The sequence below is a fragment of the Solanum dulcamara genome, chromosome 9 (assembly GCF_947179165.1).
Source record: "Solanum dulcamara chromosome 9, daSolDulc1.2, whole genome shotgun sequence".
NCBI lineage: Eukaryota > Viridiplantae > Streptophyta > Magnoliopsida > Solanales > Solanaceae > Solanum > Solanum dulcamara.
In genome coordinates, this window is record NC_077245.1 from 13,193,597 (window position 1) to 13,213,359 (window position 19,763).

The 19,763-nt window shown below is 34.6% G+C and overlaps 2 protein-coding genes across 2 annotated transcripts; both read left to right on the top strand.

Annotated features, from left to right (window-relative positions):
* Nucleotides 1–2,394: 2,394 nt before the first annotated feature.
* On the top strand, nucleotides 2,395–3,460 carry LOC129903542 (uncharacterized; the record flags this gene model as incomplete). Its single annotated transcript, XM_055979094.1, has 2 exons — nucleotides 2,395–2,753; nucleotides 3,388–3,460. Coding segments are annotated over 2 exons (432 nt in total), but the record flags the coding sequence as incomplete, so codon positions are not given.
* Nucleotides 3,461–16,751: 13,291 nt separating this feature from the next.
* LOC129903543 (actin-like) lies at nucleotides 16,752–17,562 on the top strand. Its single transcript, XM_055979095.1, has 2 exons — nucleotides 16,752–16,763; nucleotides 17,164–17,562. Exons 1-2 carry the CDS (start codon nucleotides 16,752–16,754, stop codon nucleotides 17,560–17,562), a joined length of 411 nt encoding a protein of 136 aa, XP_055835070.1.
* The last annotated feature ends 2,201 nt before the right edge of the window (nucleotides 17,563–19,763 follow it).

Consider the following 19,763-nt stretch of genomic DNA (forward strand, 5'->3'; position numbering starts at 1 on the left):
AAAGAACAACTGCCTTTATATTAACAAAGAAAGAAGAGAGATCCCAAATACAACTAAGAGAATTGCTCTATCAATTCTCTACTCTTCTAATGTATTTTGTAAATGCCTTAAAATATGAGAAGACAAGAGAGAAACTTTTTTGATGTGTGTTTCAAATGAATTAAGAACTACCTATTGTTTGGAATAAATTCTCTCTTGATGTCATCCATGACATCACATTTTGTCAACATGTCAAAGTTTACCAAACTTTTACCTACCAAGTTTACCAAACTTTCACCTACGAAGTTTCCCGAACTTTCACCTAACTTTCACCTACCAAGTTGTTACATTAAGACTATATAGAATCTTGTCAATTTTAACATTTATGAATAAATCCAAGACAAAATTTCATTAGATGGACACCTTAACTTGGCTTTAACTTGCTTCTAAGCTCTCAAACTTTGAGAATATACGTCTAGACACCACAACTAGGGGCGGAGCCATATGGTGGTTAAGGGGGAACCCCCTTCGACCAAAAATTATACTATTTATACATGATTAAAATAATTTTTTTATGTATAAATAGTAGATATCGAACCCACTTCGGTTAGTTCGTGTGCCTACTTTTTTAGATTTTGAATCATCTTATTGAAAATTCTGACTCCGCCATTGACCCCATCTAAACACTCCATTGCAAGAGCCAAGATGCCCGCAGTTTGATTTGGGTGGGAAGCAATGTAAATGCCTTATGGCCTCCTTTTATTTAAAACCTTTTTTTAAAAGAAAAAAATGTTCATCAACAAGTTCTATACATACTACCTATATAAAAGCCTTAATATATATGCACTTAAATGGAAAAAACAATCTATACATAATTTTAATGTAAAAAAATTAGGTTGTTGCATAATCTCAAATATACAAAATAAAATATATATCAAATCATATGTTGTGGACAAAACAATCTGAAAACTCAATAGTTCTCAAAACCACATTCACACTCTCACTTGACACTAGGTATATGGTATCTAAACAAGTTGACAAAAAAAATTGTGTTAATCTCAAGTCATACTAGAGATGCGGGCCCAAAAATTAATGGCTTGTCCACCCACTCAAAATTTTATGAGTTGGATACAAGATAATTTCTTACTAGGCTCATTTTAGCCCAATCCACCATAACTCATTTTTAAGGTAATCTTCAATTGAGCTTAATTCTAGCCCCTTTTTATGTTTCACTCTATTTGTGTTTACTACTTGAGATTTACTTTGATTTTTGTGAGTTGGGGCTTGGGTCTCACATCTTGTTCAGTTCTCAAGATGAGGTGAGGTCTTAGGTTAGGGTCAGGGCTTGAGCCTCGGGTCAAAGTAGGGGGTGGTGTTTCGGGTCTCAAGTTAAGATTGTGTCATGGGTCAAAGTTAGGTCTCACGTCTTGAGTCTTTGATCTTGGGTTAGGGTTAGAGTCAGGGTCAAAATTGAGGTTTAGGTCCCGAGTCTCAAATCTCCAGTCAAAGTTAGGTTAGTGTCCAATCCGGATCTTGGGTCTCAAGTCTAAGTCTCGGGTTATGACCAAGGTTCGGGGCTCGGGTCCTAGGTAATGGTTGGGTCGGGGCGAGATCAAGTCCCAAGTCAAGGTTGAGTGTTAGGGTAGGGGTGGGTCTTGGGTCTCGAGTTAGGGTTGGGACCTAGGTTAGGATTGGGGATCGAGTCCTTATTAGAGATTGGGTTGTGTTAGGTCTTTGGTCAAGTTGGATCTAAGTCGGGATGGGGTTTCATCAGGTGATGGTCGAGGTTGTGGGTTGGACACGAAGGCTACCCTCGATGGATAGTGGAGGAGGGGGGGGGGAGGCCAGAGTAAAAGGTGAGCCCAACCCATTTTAATTTATTTATAGGAGCCCAACTTGCCCATTTGACACCCTAAGTCATACTATAGGTTAGAAGGTAAGCGCTCCACTTATTTCAAATCCAAGTTTAATTTGTTCATATTAGCCCAACTTGCCCATTTGATACCCCTATTTCATGTTACGTAGCGATGATGATTTGGGTAAGTTTCATTTTTCTCTCTCTCTCTCTCTCTGCATAAATCTCATGGATTGATTTTTGTGTATACCAGAAAAAGTCCTCTGTTTTCCCATAAAGATGCATATGCTTCAATTTTATTTGATGATACATCGGATTCAGTGTTTAATTTGTTATCGAATATGATTTCAGATTACCCACATAATTCGTTAGATTACCCGCATAAGTGTCCTCACTAATACTCAGCATTTTGCTCTTTTTCTTTTCACAGGCAGAAAATTACTCGTTCTTGTGTTAATAGCTAGTGATTTCAACTAGAAATATGAAAATCGTATCTATCCTTGAGCTAGAAAAGAGAATCAAACTATACTATGTTTTTGAAGTCCTTACAAGATGGCTGATCTTCTGTTGAGAAGGTCTTTAAGCTTCCTGGCGGACAAGACCTTAATATTGGTGCTGAGAGGTTCCGTTGTCCTGAAGTCCTATTCCATCCATCATTGGTCGGAAATGGACCGATAGGAATCCATGAAAAAGCTTATAATTCAATCATGAAAAGTGATGTTGGTATTAAGAAGGATTTATTTGCAAACATTGTGCTTAGTGGTGGCTCAACTTTGTTTCCTGGCATAGTAGAACGCATGAACAAGGAAATCACCGCTGTTGCTCCAAGCAACACAACGATCGAGTTAGTTGATCCACCTGAGAGGAAGTACATCACCTGGATAGGAGTATCAATTCGGTCCCCTCCTTGTTCTAGTTTTTTGGTTATTAGTAATAAACAAGACAGGGGTCAATATCAAATTCTCCACCACTGTAGAAGGTAAAAGCCTGAGTGAATAGATTTAATATAACAAAACACTTTTGAATTATTTTTGTCAATATATGATATTAACTTGAACACCCAAATATAGGAAACTTTGAGCTGTCATGCGCACAAATGAAACTTAATGTTGACAAATCATTAATGTGGCTATAATAATAGTATAACTTAGCTAGCTAAAATTAATACTTATCATCAGGGAATTCTTCAAGCAGTATGTCGACATTTGGTGATGCTGGAGGAAACTGCAGCAGTTCAAGGTACAATCTCTAGACTCCATCAACCTCGAGTGATCTCGAGTTCAAGGTACAATCTCTAGAATCCATCATCCTCGAGTGATCTCGTAGGCATAACTATCACCTCTATAGTGTAAGGCAACGAGCCATCAAAAGCTTCATGAAAGCAAGTTCAGGAGAGGAGTTCTCGAAATTCATGAACTTTTATCATTTCAAGTGCCTTGAGATCCTTATCCACACAGTCTGGTACTATAAAATAGTTTGTAACTGCCACTACTTCGCCATTCCAAGGAGTTACGATTTTAAGATCAAGGGATTCAACACTAATAACTACATCCTATGCAAATGTTGATAACGAAGGGTGAGTATGATGAATTTGGTCCCTCAATTTTCCACAGGCTGTGTCTCTAAGCTTTGTGAGAACTTAAAATCCGCTTTCAAGACAGCTTAATACTTAAAGCTGATTAGATTGTCATTTAAAGTTGAACAAACAGTAGTAACATCATTATGAAAATTGAATTCTCTTTATTATTTCAATTGAGAACCTACTTAATCACGTGAAAGTTCTATTGTGATAATCTTTCATTGATTATAACCAAAGTAGCCCACTTGTACGACAAATCTATAAGACCTCTTCTTCTCTTATTTGTCTGCGTAATAGTATAAAAAATCTTTATACTAACAATAATATAAATTAAATTCTTAAGAAACAATTACGAACTTAGCATTGGAATTCAACCAGCCAAGAACTAGCGTGAATAGGATCTTGTAGAGGTAAGGTTTATTGTTCCCCTCCTTGTACTAGCTTTTTGGTTATATTAGTAATAAATAAGATAGGGGCCAATGTCAAATCCCCACTACCACAGGAGGTGAAATCCTGAGTGAATGGATTTAATATCTTTGAACACCAAAATATAGGAAAAGTTGAGCTTTCATGCACATAAATGAAAAATATTGATAAACTACGAAGAGAATAAATCATTAATGTGGCTATCTATGCTAGTAGTATAACTAGCTAGATGGAATTAATACTCATCAAGAAGTACATCGACATTTGGTGATGCTAGAGGAAATTGCAGCAAGTCAAGGTAAAAGCTCCAGACTCCATCATACTTGAGTGATCTTGTAGGCTTAACTGTCACCTCTACTAGTGAAGGGCAACGAGCCAGCAAAAGCTTCATGAAAAGAAGTTCACCAAAGGAGTTTTCGAAATTTAATAACTTTATCATTTCAAGTGTCGTAAGATCCTTATCCACACAGTTTGGTGCTGTCAAATAGTCTGCAACTGCCACTACTTAGCCATCCCTGGGAGTTTCGATTTTGTGTTGTATATGGAGAGGGAAATGTATTAGAAAAGTATAGGAAATGATTTATGGAAAGCTATTACTAGATTGTAATTGCAAATGTATCGAATATCACTACACCAAAAGAGGATTTTAATGGCAATAAATTTTCCTTCAAGTACTGCCGCAAAATCATTTACCTGCAATTAAGTATGTACTATTTTATTCAAGATCACTAAAGTCTTTAATAATATTTATTTCAAGTGTTTGTAAAGACCCATATTGAAGATGAACTATTTCATATGATGATAAGAATATTCAGGATTTCACCACTATTATCATAAAAAAGACATAGTCAAGATATGTGACTAAGAATTTTTATTTTTTGTACCTCACATAATTTTTTTTTGAAAAAAGGTTAGCCAAGTGCATTTTTGGATGATGTAAGACTTGAGGTCCACAAATTCACTTTGTCAAATAATGAAAATCCGCACACATTATTTGTCAAGCATAAGAGTCACATCTTTTCAGTTACTCATTTATTTTGCTTCAAAACAATCTATATCTGATAAGCTATATAAATAAAGAGATTATATCCTAAAACTATATATATATATATATATATATATATATATATATATATATATATATGTTCAATTATCAAACTATTTAGAAGTTTTTGTACGACTTGGAAAAGGAACATGCAACTTAAAACATGTTTCGTAACTTTTTTTTCTTAATATTCAACTTTCTCAACGCACAATTACTATGGGATTTCTTTTTTAAAAGGCACAAATGAAAAATGTTGATAAACTATGAAGAGAATAAATCAATGTGGCTAGCTATCCTTATAGTATAATTAGCTAGCTGGAATTAATACGCATCAAGCAGTACGCAAACATTTGGTGATGCTGGAGGAAACTGCAACAGCTCAAGGTAAAAACTCCAGACTCCATCACCCTCGAATGATCTTGGAGGCTTAACTGTCACCTCAACAAGTGAAGGGCAATGAGCCAGTAAAAGCTTCATGAAAAGAAGTTGTCACGCCCCGAGCCTACTCCCAGGACGTGGCTGATACTCAAAAATTATTGTTGGTCCCCAGCGAACCCTTGGCCTGGCTAACTACTGAATACGACTAAAATACACATGGAAGCTTTAGAAAGTGAACCTTTAAAATATTTAGGCAAAACTCAATTTATGCAAAGTCTAATAATAACTCTTAATATAAATAGCAATAGTGTTTAAAATATTAGAATAAATAAATTGAACTGACTCACTAACTTTGACTATCTATGAAGCCTCTACTAACTGAAGATATGTGCGGAGACAAAACCCACGACTACCTGAATATAAATTAAATAAAATAACTGAACTACAAACTAAACTGGAGCCTTCCGAAAGCAAGGAGGTCTCACCAACTGTTGATGGAAAGAGATCTTACTGAAGTGTTTGAGATCGTGAGCACCTGAATCTGCATCATAAAATAATGCAGTGCCAAATGGCGTCAGTACATGTAATGTACGATATATAATATGGCTAAATAAAATAGATATAGGAACTGAAGGCTGAACATAACTCAATTTAAAATAATGCATAAATATGAGGTAAAAACCATTCGAACTTTACTATAAAGTACACAATAGAAGCAAAACATTAAAATAAGACAACTTTACTTTATTGGAAAGTTTTCCTAACCGACAACCATTACCGATGAGCCCAACAATGATACAACATCATGCCCACGTTGTCAGAGCCATCTTATACCTTGCCGGGGTATAAGACAACAACTTTAATCCATGAATCCATATAATATGCCTTCTCAGAGGCAGTGAGGAGTCGCACGTATTTCAGTATGATCCTATCCTACGTTGGTTACGTAGTTTATGGGACTTTGATTCATATGTGCTATTACTAATATCGGTGCTCAATAGTACTCCAAAAAATAAGAAATATTAATAATACTCATGATATCTGAGTTGAGTTAATACTAAAAAAAGCCCTCTTCAGAAAAACTAATCTTTACTTTGCTTTACTTTACTTTGATGAAATACTCTCTGAAAACATTTATACTCTTTTTGAAAATCATGAATTTTTTCTCAATATAAAATAATATATAGGGAATTTCATCCCAAGAGTACTACTCTATACCACCACATTTAACAAACCTTGAGTTCTAATCAAGAATCACCTAATGCGTCGAGCATTCACCCACATGTCATCAATATCACATTCAAGCCTAATACTATAACCACTCCATGGACTCTAAGTAATCAACTCTTTTAAGAATTTTCTGACTTTTTATGTTCTCTAGCCGCTAAAATATCATGCATCACTACAAGGAGACATACCAAATGCTCTCATCTGACTATTTCTCATAACAAAACTTCATCTTGCTCTTTCTTCACATTGATAACCTCACCTTAGATGGAATATTACACCACCACTATCACAACAAGAAACATCAACCTTCTCTTATCTATCAATACTCAACTACTACCATCAGTATCATCATCAAAACTGAAAAAAGATCACTATAGGGGATTAGAGCATAAGATCTAGAGCACGATTCATTTGAGAAATTATGATATAAGAATATGCATGACATAGATTCACTTTGCGAGCCACTGAGGGTTAATTCAATAATTTGCGAGGCTGAGCATACTATGAGACATAAGTGCTTATAATAGATTCATATCATGAGGCTGGTATTCGAAAAATTATAGAGTAAGATTGAGATCAATGGGCTAAAGTCTGGGAACTAAGCATACATGTGATTCTGTCTGAAGTGTATGAGCAAAGGTCATGGACATAATGTTGATTTTACATGAAATGAATAGGGTGTTATAATGGTTGGGATTGAGGAATGCGCTAGAGTATGAATGGACTGATATATCACCAAAACTTTTTCTAAACACATCACTATCTGATTCTCATATTGGACTTGGTTCCTTACCTTATCATCTCCCTCTTAGGTCTAAAGCCGACACTCTAAGGCTATGGATCTATTCCACATTCTCTAAGTTAGTATATATTCTCTTTACTCTAATACTTGGAAAAAAAATACTAATGTCATATTTACTGGTCTCTCCAAGTGCAGCTCCATGTAAAGAAGTTCAGCAGAGGAGTTCATAAAATTTATTAACTTTATCATTTCAAGTGTCGTAAGATCCTTATCCACACAGTCTGATGCTGTCAAATAGTCTGTAAGTACCACTACTTCGCTATCCTTGGACTTGGGAGTTAAGATTTTGTGTTCTATATGGAGAGAAAATGTAAAATTAGAACAATATAGGAAATGATTCATGGAAACTATTACTATATTGTAATTGCTAATGTATCGAATATCATTACACCAAAAGAGGATTTTAATGGCAATAAATATTCCTTCAAGTATTGCCGTAAAATCATTTACCTACAATTCAATATATACTATTGCATTCAGGATCACTAAAGTCTTTAACGATATTTATTTCAAGTGCTTTTAAATATCCATATTGAAGATGAAATATCTCATAAGATAATAAGAATTTTAAGGATTTCACCACTATTTTTATCTTAGCAAAGGCATAGTCAAGATATATGACAAAGAAAATTTATTTTTTGTACCTCACAAATTTTTCGAAAAATGGTTAGACAAGTGCATTTGTGAAATTCAAAATCTTGGATGATGTAAGACTTTAGGTCCACAAATTCACTTTGATGACAATCCTCGCACATTTTTTGTCAAGCATAGGAGTCGCATCTTTTCAGTGACTCATTTGTTTTGCTTCAAAGACAATCTATATCTTTTAAGTTATATCAATAAAGAGGTTATATCCTAAAGCTGTAAAATACAGATAAAAGGAAAGATGTTGAATTATCAAACTATTTAGAAGCTTTTGTACGACTTGGAAAAGGAACAATGCAACTTAAAACATGTTTGGTAACTTTTTCTTAATATTCAACTTTCTCAATGCACATTTAGTATAGGAATTCTATTTTTAAAAGGCACAAATTCTATAAGTGCTACATGTAATATAGAACAAGTAACTATCGTTGTTTAAATTAGGAAGCATTAGTAATAAGAATTTATATTAATATGCCACTCTTTAAACATAACCAGGATATTAAGTGTGTGTAATTGTGGTGCATTTTGAAGCAAGTAAATAACAGTTGAAACTTGAGCTAGATCACGAAATGTGAAACATAACATAAGAATATGCAAATGCTCTAGTGGAGCACAAACTGTCTTTGACATTGAATCTGGAACTACAAACTTTTAAAAGAAAAATATACGAGAAACAATTTTTAACAATTTCATAAAACTATATAGAAAGCAATATTACATTGAACAAAACAAAAAAAGTTTAGAGTTTAATTACCGTGAAGAAAGAAATGTTGAAGCAAAGTTCCATGAGTTTAAGGAATGAACACATAGATTCTAACAAGTTAAACCTTCTCCAAAATGCATAATTCTGGATTACAGTGTCGCCATCAAAACCTTCTCCACGTATTGACTTTTAAGAATGAACATGTAACTAGAATATCGAAGCATCAACTCATCAAAAGTAAGCCTTCTTCACTTGAATCTCACTGACATATATACTATGAGTGAGCATAATTATTGCTTAATTATTTGACTTGAGTGGTGCAACTTTGATGGATTTTACATAATTGGATAATAATCCAATTAGGTACAAGTACTAGAACTGGTGGGGATCCACCTAACAAACAAAAGACATTAGCCTTGGCAAAGGCTGCTGCAACACCAAACAGTTGTGTAGTGGTTATGCAACACTCGCATATTAAGGGAATATATTACATGGTAAAGAAATGTTATGCTCTATATTTATGTTTTCGTAGTTGATAAAACAACACCAGAAATCTAAACAGACAAGTTAGATTTCTGGTATTGTTTTATTAACTACGAAAACATAAATATAGAGCATAACATTTCTTTACCATGTAATACATTCCCTTAATATGCGAGCGCTGCATTATAACCAGTACACAATTGCTTAGTGTTGCAACAACCTTTGCCAAATCTAATGCATTTTGTTTGTTAGATGTATCCCCATCAGTTCTTGTACTTGTACCTAATTGGATTATTATCCAGTTGTGTAAAATCCATCAAAGTTGCACCACTCAAGTCAAATAATTAAATAATAATTATGTTCACTCATAGTATATATGTCATTGAGATTCAAGCGAAGAACACTTACTTTTGATGAGTTGATGCTTCAATATTCTTGTTTTGATAATGTTGGCGAAAGAAATTGATATGTGAGTAACAGTAAAGAAAACTACGTAATTTTTGTGTTAAATATTCATTAATTAGAAATGTTAATTTAATTTGTCCCTTATTGTATCGGAAAAGGTTTAGAAAGTTTCCTAAAACTAACAAATATGGAAACATTTGGAATGCGTAATTTATTTTACATTAATATATATTAGTCTTGCTTTAATTTTCACTAACGACATATTTTTCAAATTATAATTTAAATTTGCTTGAATTTCATGGAATAATAAATAGGGAATCTTTTAAGAATTTATTTTAAAAATCTAATTAATTTTCTTTAGTGTGTGATGTACATTAATTAAATATATATTTTAAAATCTCTAACTTTCTTCATTGATGTGTTCAATTAATGAACATTTTCTAGATTACCTGGCATAGTGTAAATTGAAGAATCTGTTTCTATCAGAGTATGAATTCACATAAATTGAAATAAAAAGGTAATCGTTTATTTTATATGGTGACAGTGTAAAAAATATCTCACATTATTGAGTCATTAAAAAAGATATCTGTAATTAATTTGTATTAAAAAGTGAGAAGGGACTGCAAATTGCATTCGTTCATGCAAGGATCATGAATTCTTTCGTTATAGGACCAATGGAGATTGTAGTCGTTTTAATGAACTGCTTCAGTTAAGATTTTGACTAAATTTAATCAAGGGCCATGTAACATTTTCCAAAATTATCAAAAGGAGAAATTTAATCTATACTAGACATGATTGACTCAAATTTGGTGTGGACATGAGTTATTTGGTTGTAGGGCTTAAGTGAATTATCTTGGTATAAAATTTAGGACTAGATCTATCACGTGTTTGGTTAATAATAATAGTTAAAATCATGATAGATATATTTATGCCATAATTATGAAATTATTTATCTCATATATATAATGTGAGTAGGTGAAATAGAACAAGAAATCTCTTGATCATAATTTTAAATTATAATCCCATGATATAACCTTGACTAAATGATAGAAACATATAATCTTGAACATGTCTTAATTAGCTTTTTGTTGCAATGAAATTTTTTCATTAAGAATAAGGAAAAAAATTAAAGTTAAATTATTTTACATAAAAAATGTATCAATTTTAATTTGACTAGATTGGAAAAGAAATAATGCTCTATGAAATGCAATGAAGAGGATAATTACACACAACATTCAAGACTTGCAAAATACTATCCATAAGAGGAGAAAAATAAAAAATAAATCATAGACTGAATCAATTCGATAAAAATGAAGCCAAAAAAGGACAAGAAAAAGAAAAGAAAAGAAAAGGAAGACCTAGCATACCTTGTTATTTCAGCCTGAACGAGAGAAAACTTGTTATTTCAGCCTGAAAGAGAGAGAACTGCATATGAAAGTCTTGCCTCTTCATTCTTATTTATAGATTTCATATATGAGAAATTAAATTGCATCCCAAATTTTGTTTTGGTATGAAGATGAATTAATTTCCTTTTATGAATATTTATAATATAATAATCCGATCTCATTTAATGTGGTTGACTCCAAAATTTAAAAATTATATTTACAAAGTTGTTTCATCAGTGTCTTCGAGGGCAAAAAGCGATAATTTTAAATTATCTAAAGTATTTTCACATTAACTTACTCGAAACATACTTTAACCACAATGTCTAAAATAATTTAATTTGAATTAATGATTACTTATATTCTTTTTTGGGAAAAGGGCTTGATATATCCCTTAACTTTGGCATTTAGAATTGATGGGTCTCTTGTTACAAAAGTGGCTCACATATACCCTTACCGTTATAAAATGACTCATATATTATAACACACCGTGCTATTCTCACATATACCCTTACCGTTATAAAATGACTCATATATTATAACACACCGTGCTATTCTAACTTAGATTAATTTCGAGAAACCAGAGAAAACATGAGAAAATTGTAAAGGAACCACTGTCAAGTAGCCACGAGTGGTACCTACGATTCATAGGAGTACCTACGAGTTGTAGGTGGCCATTTGTAGGTCACCACAATACTTAGAATAATTTTAAGTGTGAGAACCATTCCTACGAGTCGGACTTACAGCCCGTCGACCAGTCTACATCCCATAGAGTCGCCTCATAGACTCGAGGAGACATTCCATTAGTTACTGGAATGTGCATCAGGTCTTACAAACCAGGCCTATGATTCATCTAGGGCTCTATGACAGATAGAAAGGGACCAGTAGAACCCAAGTCCTTCCCCTAGTGAAGTTCTACAAGCCGTAACCACGAGCCGTCCTATGGTCTATGACCCATAGGAAGTTGGTCATAGACCCACCTAGCAAATTCTAGAAAGTTCAATAAATGGACCCTGGTTCCTACGAAAGAGACCCTAAGGCAGGTAGGAAGGGGCCCGTAGCGGCCAAGTTTTAAGTGGGGGCATTCTTCTCTTTTACCACCTTTTTCAAACTTAAAACCAAGTCATTTTGGGACTAAAATTAACCCCTTATCAGTACCAAATGAGGATTTTCTCTCATTAACACTTAGAATCTTTTGAGAGCAAGAATTGGAGAGAAGGAGAAAAGGTAGGTTCAAGAGTTTCAAGCAACATCTTTGAGTTTCACTTAGATAATCGTCGTTTCAGGTATATAAGGCTATTCACAATGTTAGACTAAGTTCGTCCTCGTGCTCTACATCTTCATTTATTGAGCTGAGTTTGAGTTTCAAGCCCATAAAATTGAGTTCTTGAATTATCTATGTAATTCCTTATTGAGTTCTTGAATTATACACGTGTGATTTTCCTCTAAGGCATGCATTTCATCAAGCATTGCATCGGACTATCCAAAATGATTTAATGCCTCATTCACTATTTTTGGTACAGAGATTAAGTCTATAAAGGCAATAAAAAATCTAGACATAGAGGATAAGCGGTCGTATGAAACAAAATTAGCAATGGAATACGTGAATTTGCAAGTCCATGAATCATGCGACATAATTGGTGCATGACAAGTATCATCATTCTCTCTCCTCCTTGAGTAGAGTTTAACAATTGGTGGTCTTGCTACCACAGATGGAGCAGCACTTGAAGATAGAATAGTTGGATCATGATCAACAGAAGAACTGGAAGATGAAGGAACAACATTTGATTGTTCTGTCACAACACGAGTGACTTGAGAGAAGATCTCATTATAGTCAATTTTCTCCTTCTGACTGAAACCTTTGCAACCAATCTCGCCTTGAACCTAACATCTTCCACTTTAGGAATACCTTCTTTCTTTCTGTAGATCCATTTGCATCCAACTGACTTCTTTCCTTTTGGCCTTTCAACTAAGACCCATGTGTCATTTTTGTGAAGAGACTCCATCTCTTCCATCATGGCTAACCGTCATTGTGCAGCATCTTTGCAAGAAGTTGTTTTAATATACGAAGAGGGCTCGAGGTCTTTAATCTCTTCTTCTGCAGCTACGAACGTGTAGGTAATCAGATTTTCTTGCTCTATAGGACGTTCCGGTTTTTGTATTTTCCTTTTGTCCCTTCCCTTCGCAATTATGTATGGTTTATTGACAGCATGTTCTTCAAGATCTGTATCTTCAGACTCGTCAACTTGAGTCTCTTGATCCTTTTTCTTGGTATGCTCCAACGGTAGCTTCACCTGCTCGTTGTTCTTGTTTCTTGATAACTCCACAAAAAATTTACGATAATCAAGTATAGAGCATTTATCAAAGGTAACATCTCTACTAACTACAAATTTGAGTAAAGATAAACACCAAAATTTGTACCCTTTTACTCCATCTACATACCCTACGAATATAGCCTTTTTAGCCCTTGATTCAAGCTTTCCTTTATTAATATGATAATAAGATGGACACCCAAATATTTGTAGGTATGAATAGTTAGAGGGTTCAACTGACTATACCTCATTCGGAGTCTTAAAGTCAATTATTGATGCTGGAGATCGATTGACAATATGAGAAGCAGTGTGAACTGTTTCAGCCCAAAATACTTTGGATATTTTGGCTTGTAAGAGCATACAACGAGCCTTCTCAAGAAGAGTTCTGTTCATTCTCTCGAAAACTCTATTCTAATGTGGTATGTGCCTGACCGTCTTATGTCTTGCTATCCCATGAACCTTGCAGAAATTTTGAACTCTTCACTGCAAAATTCCAAGCCATTATCTGTGCGAAGATACTTGATTTTTCTCTCCATTTGATTCTTAACCAAAATTTTTCATTCTTTAAATGCTTCAAAAGCATCACTTTTTGCCTTCAATAAATGCACCCAAACCTTTCGTGAAAAATTATTAATGAGTATGAGAAGATACCTCTTTTCTCCCTTCGATGGAAGCTGAGAGGGACCCCATAAATCTGAATGGATATAGTCTAGCACTTCTCCCATCTTGTGCTTGCCAGCGCTGAAACTAACCTTCTTCTGCTTCCCTAGGACGCAATGCTCACAAAATTCAAGTGTGATGATCTTCTTACTATTCAAAAGGTTACGTTTTCTCAACATCTTCAGTCCTCGTGTGCTCATATGTCCTAGTGTCATTTGCCATAATCTTGACTTATCATCATCAGATAACTGCTGCACTGTAGACGCATTAACAGAGCCAACAATGGTGCTTCCTGCTAGTGTGTAGAGGCCATCCTCTATCTTGGCCTTCAGCATGACTAAAGAACCTTTAGTCACTTTCATTATACCTCCCTCTCTCATGTACTTGTAGCCTTGATTATCTAGAGTACCCAGGGATATCAAATTCTTCTTCAGATCAGGAACATGATGGACTTCTGTAATAGTCGTGAACCCGAATTTAACCAATGCCAACTATTTTACAAGTTGCATTATTGCCCATTACTATAGTTTCTCCACTTTTCTCATAGCTGCTGAACCAATCTCTTCAGAATGTCATATGTAGAGTACAATCACAGTCCAACACTCATTTGTTGTCATAGGCTCCATTATTGCATGATGTTGTTAGTACATATTCATCATCTGAATTATGTACCTACTCAATAATGGATGTGGAACTTCAGATTGTGCTGCAACTACAGAGCATACTCAGACAAAACCTTGGCTCTGATACCAATTGTTAGTGTAAATATGAGAATATAAAAAACAAGAAAGAACAACAATATTTAACGTGGTTTAGATCAGAATGATCCTACGTCCACCAGAGAATAACTGTCTTTGTATTAACAAAGAAAGGAGAGAGATCCCAAATACAACTAAGAGAATTGCTTTATCAATTCTCTACTCTTTTAATGTATTTTGCAAATGCCGTAGAATATGAGAAGACAAGAGAGAATTGTTTTTGAGGTGTGTTTCAAATGGATTAAGAGCTACCTATTTTTGGGAATAAATTCTCTCTTGATGTCATTCATGACATCACATTTTGTCAAGATGTCAAAGTTTACTAAACTTTCACCTACCAAGTTTACCAAACTTTTACCTACTAAGTTTACCAAACTTTCACCTACCAAGTTTACCGAACTTTCACCTAACTTTCACCTACCAAGTTGGTACATTAAGACTATATAGAATCTTGTCAATTTTAACATTTATGAATAAATCCAAGACAAAATTTCATTAGATGGACACCTTAACTTGCTTCTAAGCTCTCAAACTTTGAGAATATACATCTAGACACCACAACTAGGGGCAGAGCCACATGGTGGTTAGGGGGTTCATCCAAACTCCCTTCGACCAAAAATTATATTATTTATACATGATTAAAAAAAAATTTATGTATAAATAGTAGATATCGAACCCACTTCGACTAGTTCGTGTGCCTACTTTTTCAGATTTTGAATCTTCTTATTGAAAATTCTGACTCCGCCATTGACCCCAACTAAATACTCCATTGCAAGAGCCAAGAGGCCCGCAATTTGATTTGGGTGGGCAGCAATGTAAATGCCTTATGGCCCCCTTTTATTTAAAACCTTTTTTTAAAAGAAAAAAATGTTCATCAACAAATTCTATACATACTACCTACATAAAAAGCCTTAATGTATATACACTTAAATGGAAAAAATAATCTATACATAATTTTAATGTAAAAAAATTAGGTTGTTGCATAATCTCAAATATACAAAATAAAATATGTATCAAATCATATGTTGTGGACAAAACAATCTGAAAGCTCAATAGTTCTCAAAACCACATTCACACTCTCACTTGACACTATGTATATGGTATCTAAACAAGTTGACAAAAAAATTGTGTTAATCTCAAGTCATACTAGGGATGCGGGCCCAAAAATTAATGTCTTGTCCACCCACTCAAAATTTTATGAGTTAGATACAAGATAATTTCTTACTGAGCTCATTTTAGCCCAATCCACCATAACTCATTTTTAAGGTAATCTTCAATTGAGCTTAATTCTAGCCTCTTTTTATGTTTCACTCTATTTGTGTTTACTACTTGAGATTTACTTTGATTTTTGTGAGTTGGGGCTTGGGTATCACATATTGTTCAGTTCTCAAGATGAGGTGGGGTCTTAGGTTAGGGTCAGGGCTTGAGTCTCGGGTCAAAGTAGTGGGTGGTGTTTCGGGTCTCAGGTTAAGATTGTGTCACGGGTCAAAGTTAGGGCTCAAGTCTTGAGTCTTTGATCTTGGGTTAGGGTTAGGGTTAGGGTCAAAGTCGAGGTTTAGGTCCCGAGTCTCAAATCTCCAGTCAAAGTCAGGTTAGTGTCCAATCCGGATCTTGGGTCTCAAGTCCAAGTCTCGGGTTATGACCAAGGTTCGGGGCTTGAGTCCTAGGTAATGGTTGGGTCGGGGCGAGATCACATCCCAAGTTAAGGTCGAGTCTTAGGGTTGGTATGGGTCTTGGGTCTCAAGTTAGAGTTGGGACCTAGGTTAGGATTGGGGATCGAGTCCTTATTAGAGATTGGGTTGTGTTAGGTCTTTGGTCAAGTTGGATCTCGAGTCTAAGTCGGGATGGGGTTTCATCGGGTGATGGTCGAGGTTTTGGGTTGGACACGAAGGCTACCCTTGATGGATAGTTGGGGGGGGGGGCAGGTCAGAGTAAAAGGTGAGCCCAACCCATTTTAATTTATTTATAGCAGCCCAATTTGCCCATTTGATACCCTAAGTCATACTATAGGTTAGAAGGTAAGCGCTCCACTTATTTCAAATCCAAGTTTAATTTGCTCATATTAGCCCAACTTGCCCATTTGATACCCCTATTTCATGTTATGTAGCGATGATGATTTGGGTAAGTTTTATTTCTCTCTCACTCTCTCTCTCTGCATAAATCTCATGGATTGATTTTTGTGTATACCAGAAAAAGTCCTCTGTTTTCCCATAAAGATGCATATGCTTCAATTTTATTTGATGATACATCGGATTCAGTATTTAATTTGTTATCGAATATGATTTCAGATTACCCACATAATTCGTTAGATTACCCACATAAGTGTCCTCACTAATACTCAACATTTTGCTCTTTTTCTTTTCACTGGCAGAAAATTACTCGTTCTTGTGTTAATAGCTGGTGATTTCAACTGGAAATATGAAAATCGTATCTATCCTTGAGCTAGAAAAGAGAATCAAACTATACTATGTTTTTGAAGTCCTTACAAGATGGCTGATCTTCTGTTGAGAAGGTCTTTTAGCTTCCTGGCGGACAAGACCTTAATATTGGTGCTGAGAGGTTCCGTTGTCCTGAAGTCCTATTCCATCCATCATTGGTCGGAAAGGGACCGATAGGAATCCATGAAAAAGCTTATAACTCAATCATGAAAAGTGATGTTGGTATTAGGAAGGATTTATTTGCAAACATTGTGCTTAGTGGTGGCTCAACTTTGTTTCCTGGCATAGTAGAACGCATGAACAAGGAAATCACTGCTGTTGCTCCAAGCAGCACAACGATCGAGGTGGTTGCACCACCTGAGAGGAAGTACATCACCTGGATAGGAGGATCAATTCTATCCCCTCCTTGTTCTAGTTTTTTGGTTATTAGTAATAAACAAGACAGGGGTCATTATCAAATTCTCCACCACTGCAGAAGGTAAAAGCCTGAGTGAATAGATTTAATATAACAAAACACTTTTCAATTATTTTTGTCAATATATGATATTAACTTGAACACCCAAATATAGGAAACTTTGAGCTGTCATGCGCACAAATGAAACTTAATGTTGACAAATCATTAATGTGGCTATAATAATAGTATAACTTAGCTAGCTAGAATTAATACTTATCATCAGGGAATTCTTCAAGCAGTATGTCGACATTTGATGATGCTGGAGGAAACTGCAGCAGTTCAAGGTACAATCTCTAGACTCCATCAACCTCGAGTGATCTCGAGTTCAAGGTACAATCTCTAGAATCCATTATCCTCGAGTGATCTCATAGGCATAACTATCACCTCTATAGTGTAAGGCAACGAGCCATCAAAAGCTTCATGAAAGCAAGTTCAGGAGAGGAGTTCTCGAAATTCATGAACTTTTATCATTTCAAGTGCCTTGAGATCCTTATCCACACAGTCTGGTACTATAAAATAGTTTGTAACTGCCACTACTTCGCCATTCCAAGGAGTTACGATTTTAAGATCAAGGGATTCAACACTAATAACTACATCCTATGCAAATGTTGATAACGAAGGGTGAGTATGATGAATTTGGTCCCTCAATTTTCCACGGGAAGTGTCTCTAAGCTTTGTGAGAACTTAAAATCCGCTTTCAAGACAGCTTAATACTTAAAGTTGATTAGATTGTCATTTAAAGTTGAACAAACATTAGTAACATCATTATGAAAATTGAATTCTCTTTATTATTTCAATTGAGAACCTACTTAATCACGTGAAAGTTCTATTGTGATAATCTTTCATTGATTATAACCAAAGTAGCCCACTTGTACGACAAAGCTATAAGACCTCTTCTTCTCTTATTTGTCTGCGTAATAGTATAAAAAATCTTTATACTACTAATAATATAAATTAAATTCTTAAGAAACAATTACGAACTTAGCATTGGAATTCAACCAGCCAAGAACTAGCGTGAATAGGATCTTGTAGAGGTAAAGTTTGTTGTTCTCCTCCTTGTACTAGCTTTTTGGTTATATTAGTAATAAATAAGATAGGGGCCAATGTCAAATCCCCACTACCACAGGAGGTGAAATCCTGAGTGAATGGATTTAATATCTTTGAACACCAAAATATAGGAAAAGTTGAGCTTTCATGCACATAAATGAAAAATGTTGATAAACTACGAAGAGAATAAATCATTAATGTGGCTAGATATTCTAGTAGTATAACTAGCTAGCTGGAATTAATACTCATCAAGCAGTACATCGACATTTGGTGATGCTAGAGGAAATTGCAGCAATTCAAGGTAAAAGCTCCAGACTCCATCATACTTGAGTGATCTTGTAGGCTTAACTGTCACCTCTACTAGTGAAGGGCAACGAGCCAGCAAAAGCTTCATGAAAAGAAGTTCACCAAAGGAGTTTTTGAATTTTAATACCTTTATCGTTTCAAGTGTCGTAAGATCCTTATCCACACAGTTTGGTGCTGTCAAATAGTCTGCAACTGCCACTACTTCGCCATCCCTGGGAGTTTCGATTTTATGTTGTATATGGAGAGGAAAATGTATTAGAAAACTATAGGGAATGATTTATGGAAAGCTATTACTAGATTGTAATTGCAAATGTATCGAATATCACTACACCAAAAGAGGATTTTAATGGCAATAAATTTTCCTTCAAGTACTGCCGCAAAATCATTTACCTGCAATTAAGTATGTACTATTTTATTCAAGATCACTAAAGTCTTTAATAATATTTATTTCAAGTGCTTGTAAAGACCCATATTGAAGATGAACTATTTCATATGAAGATAAGAATATTCAGGATTTCACCACTATTATCATTAAAAAGACATAGTCAAGATATGTGACTAAGAATTTTTATTTTTTGTACCTCACATAATTTTTTTTTGAAAAAAGGTTAGCCAAGTGCATTTTTGGGAGTCAAAATTTTGGATGATGTAAGACTTGAGGTCCACAAATTCACTTTGTCAAATAATAAAAATCCGCACACATTATTTGTCAAGCATAGGAGCACATCTTTTCAGTTACTCATTTATTTTGCTTCAAAACAATTTATATCTGATAAGTTATATAAATAAAGAGATTATATCCTAAAACTATATATATATATATATATATATATAAATATAATGGAAAGGTGTTCAATTATCAAACTATTTAGAAGT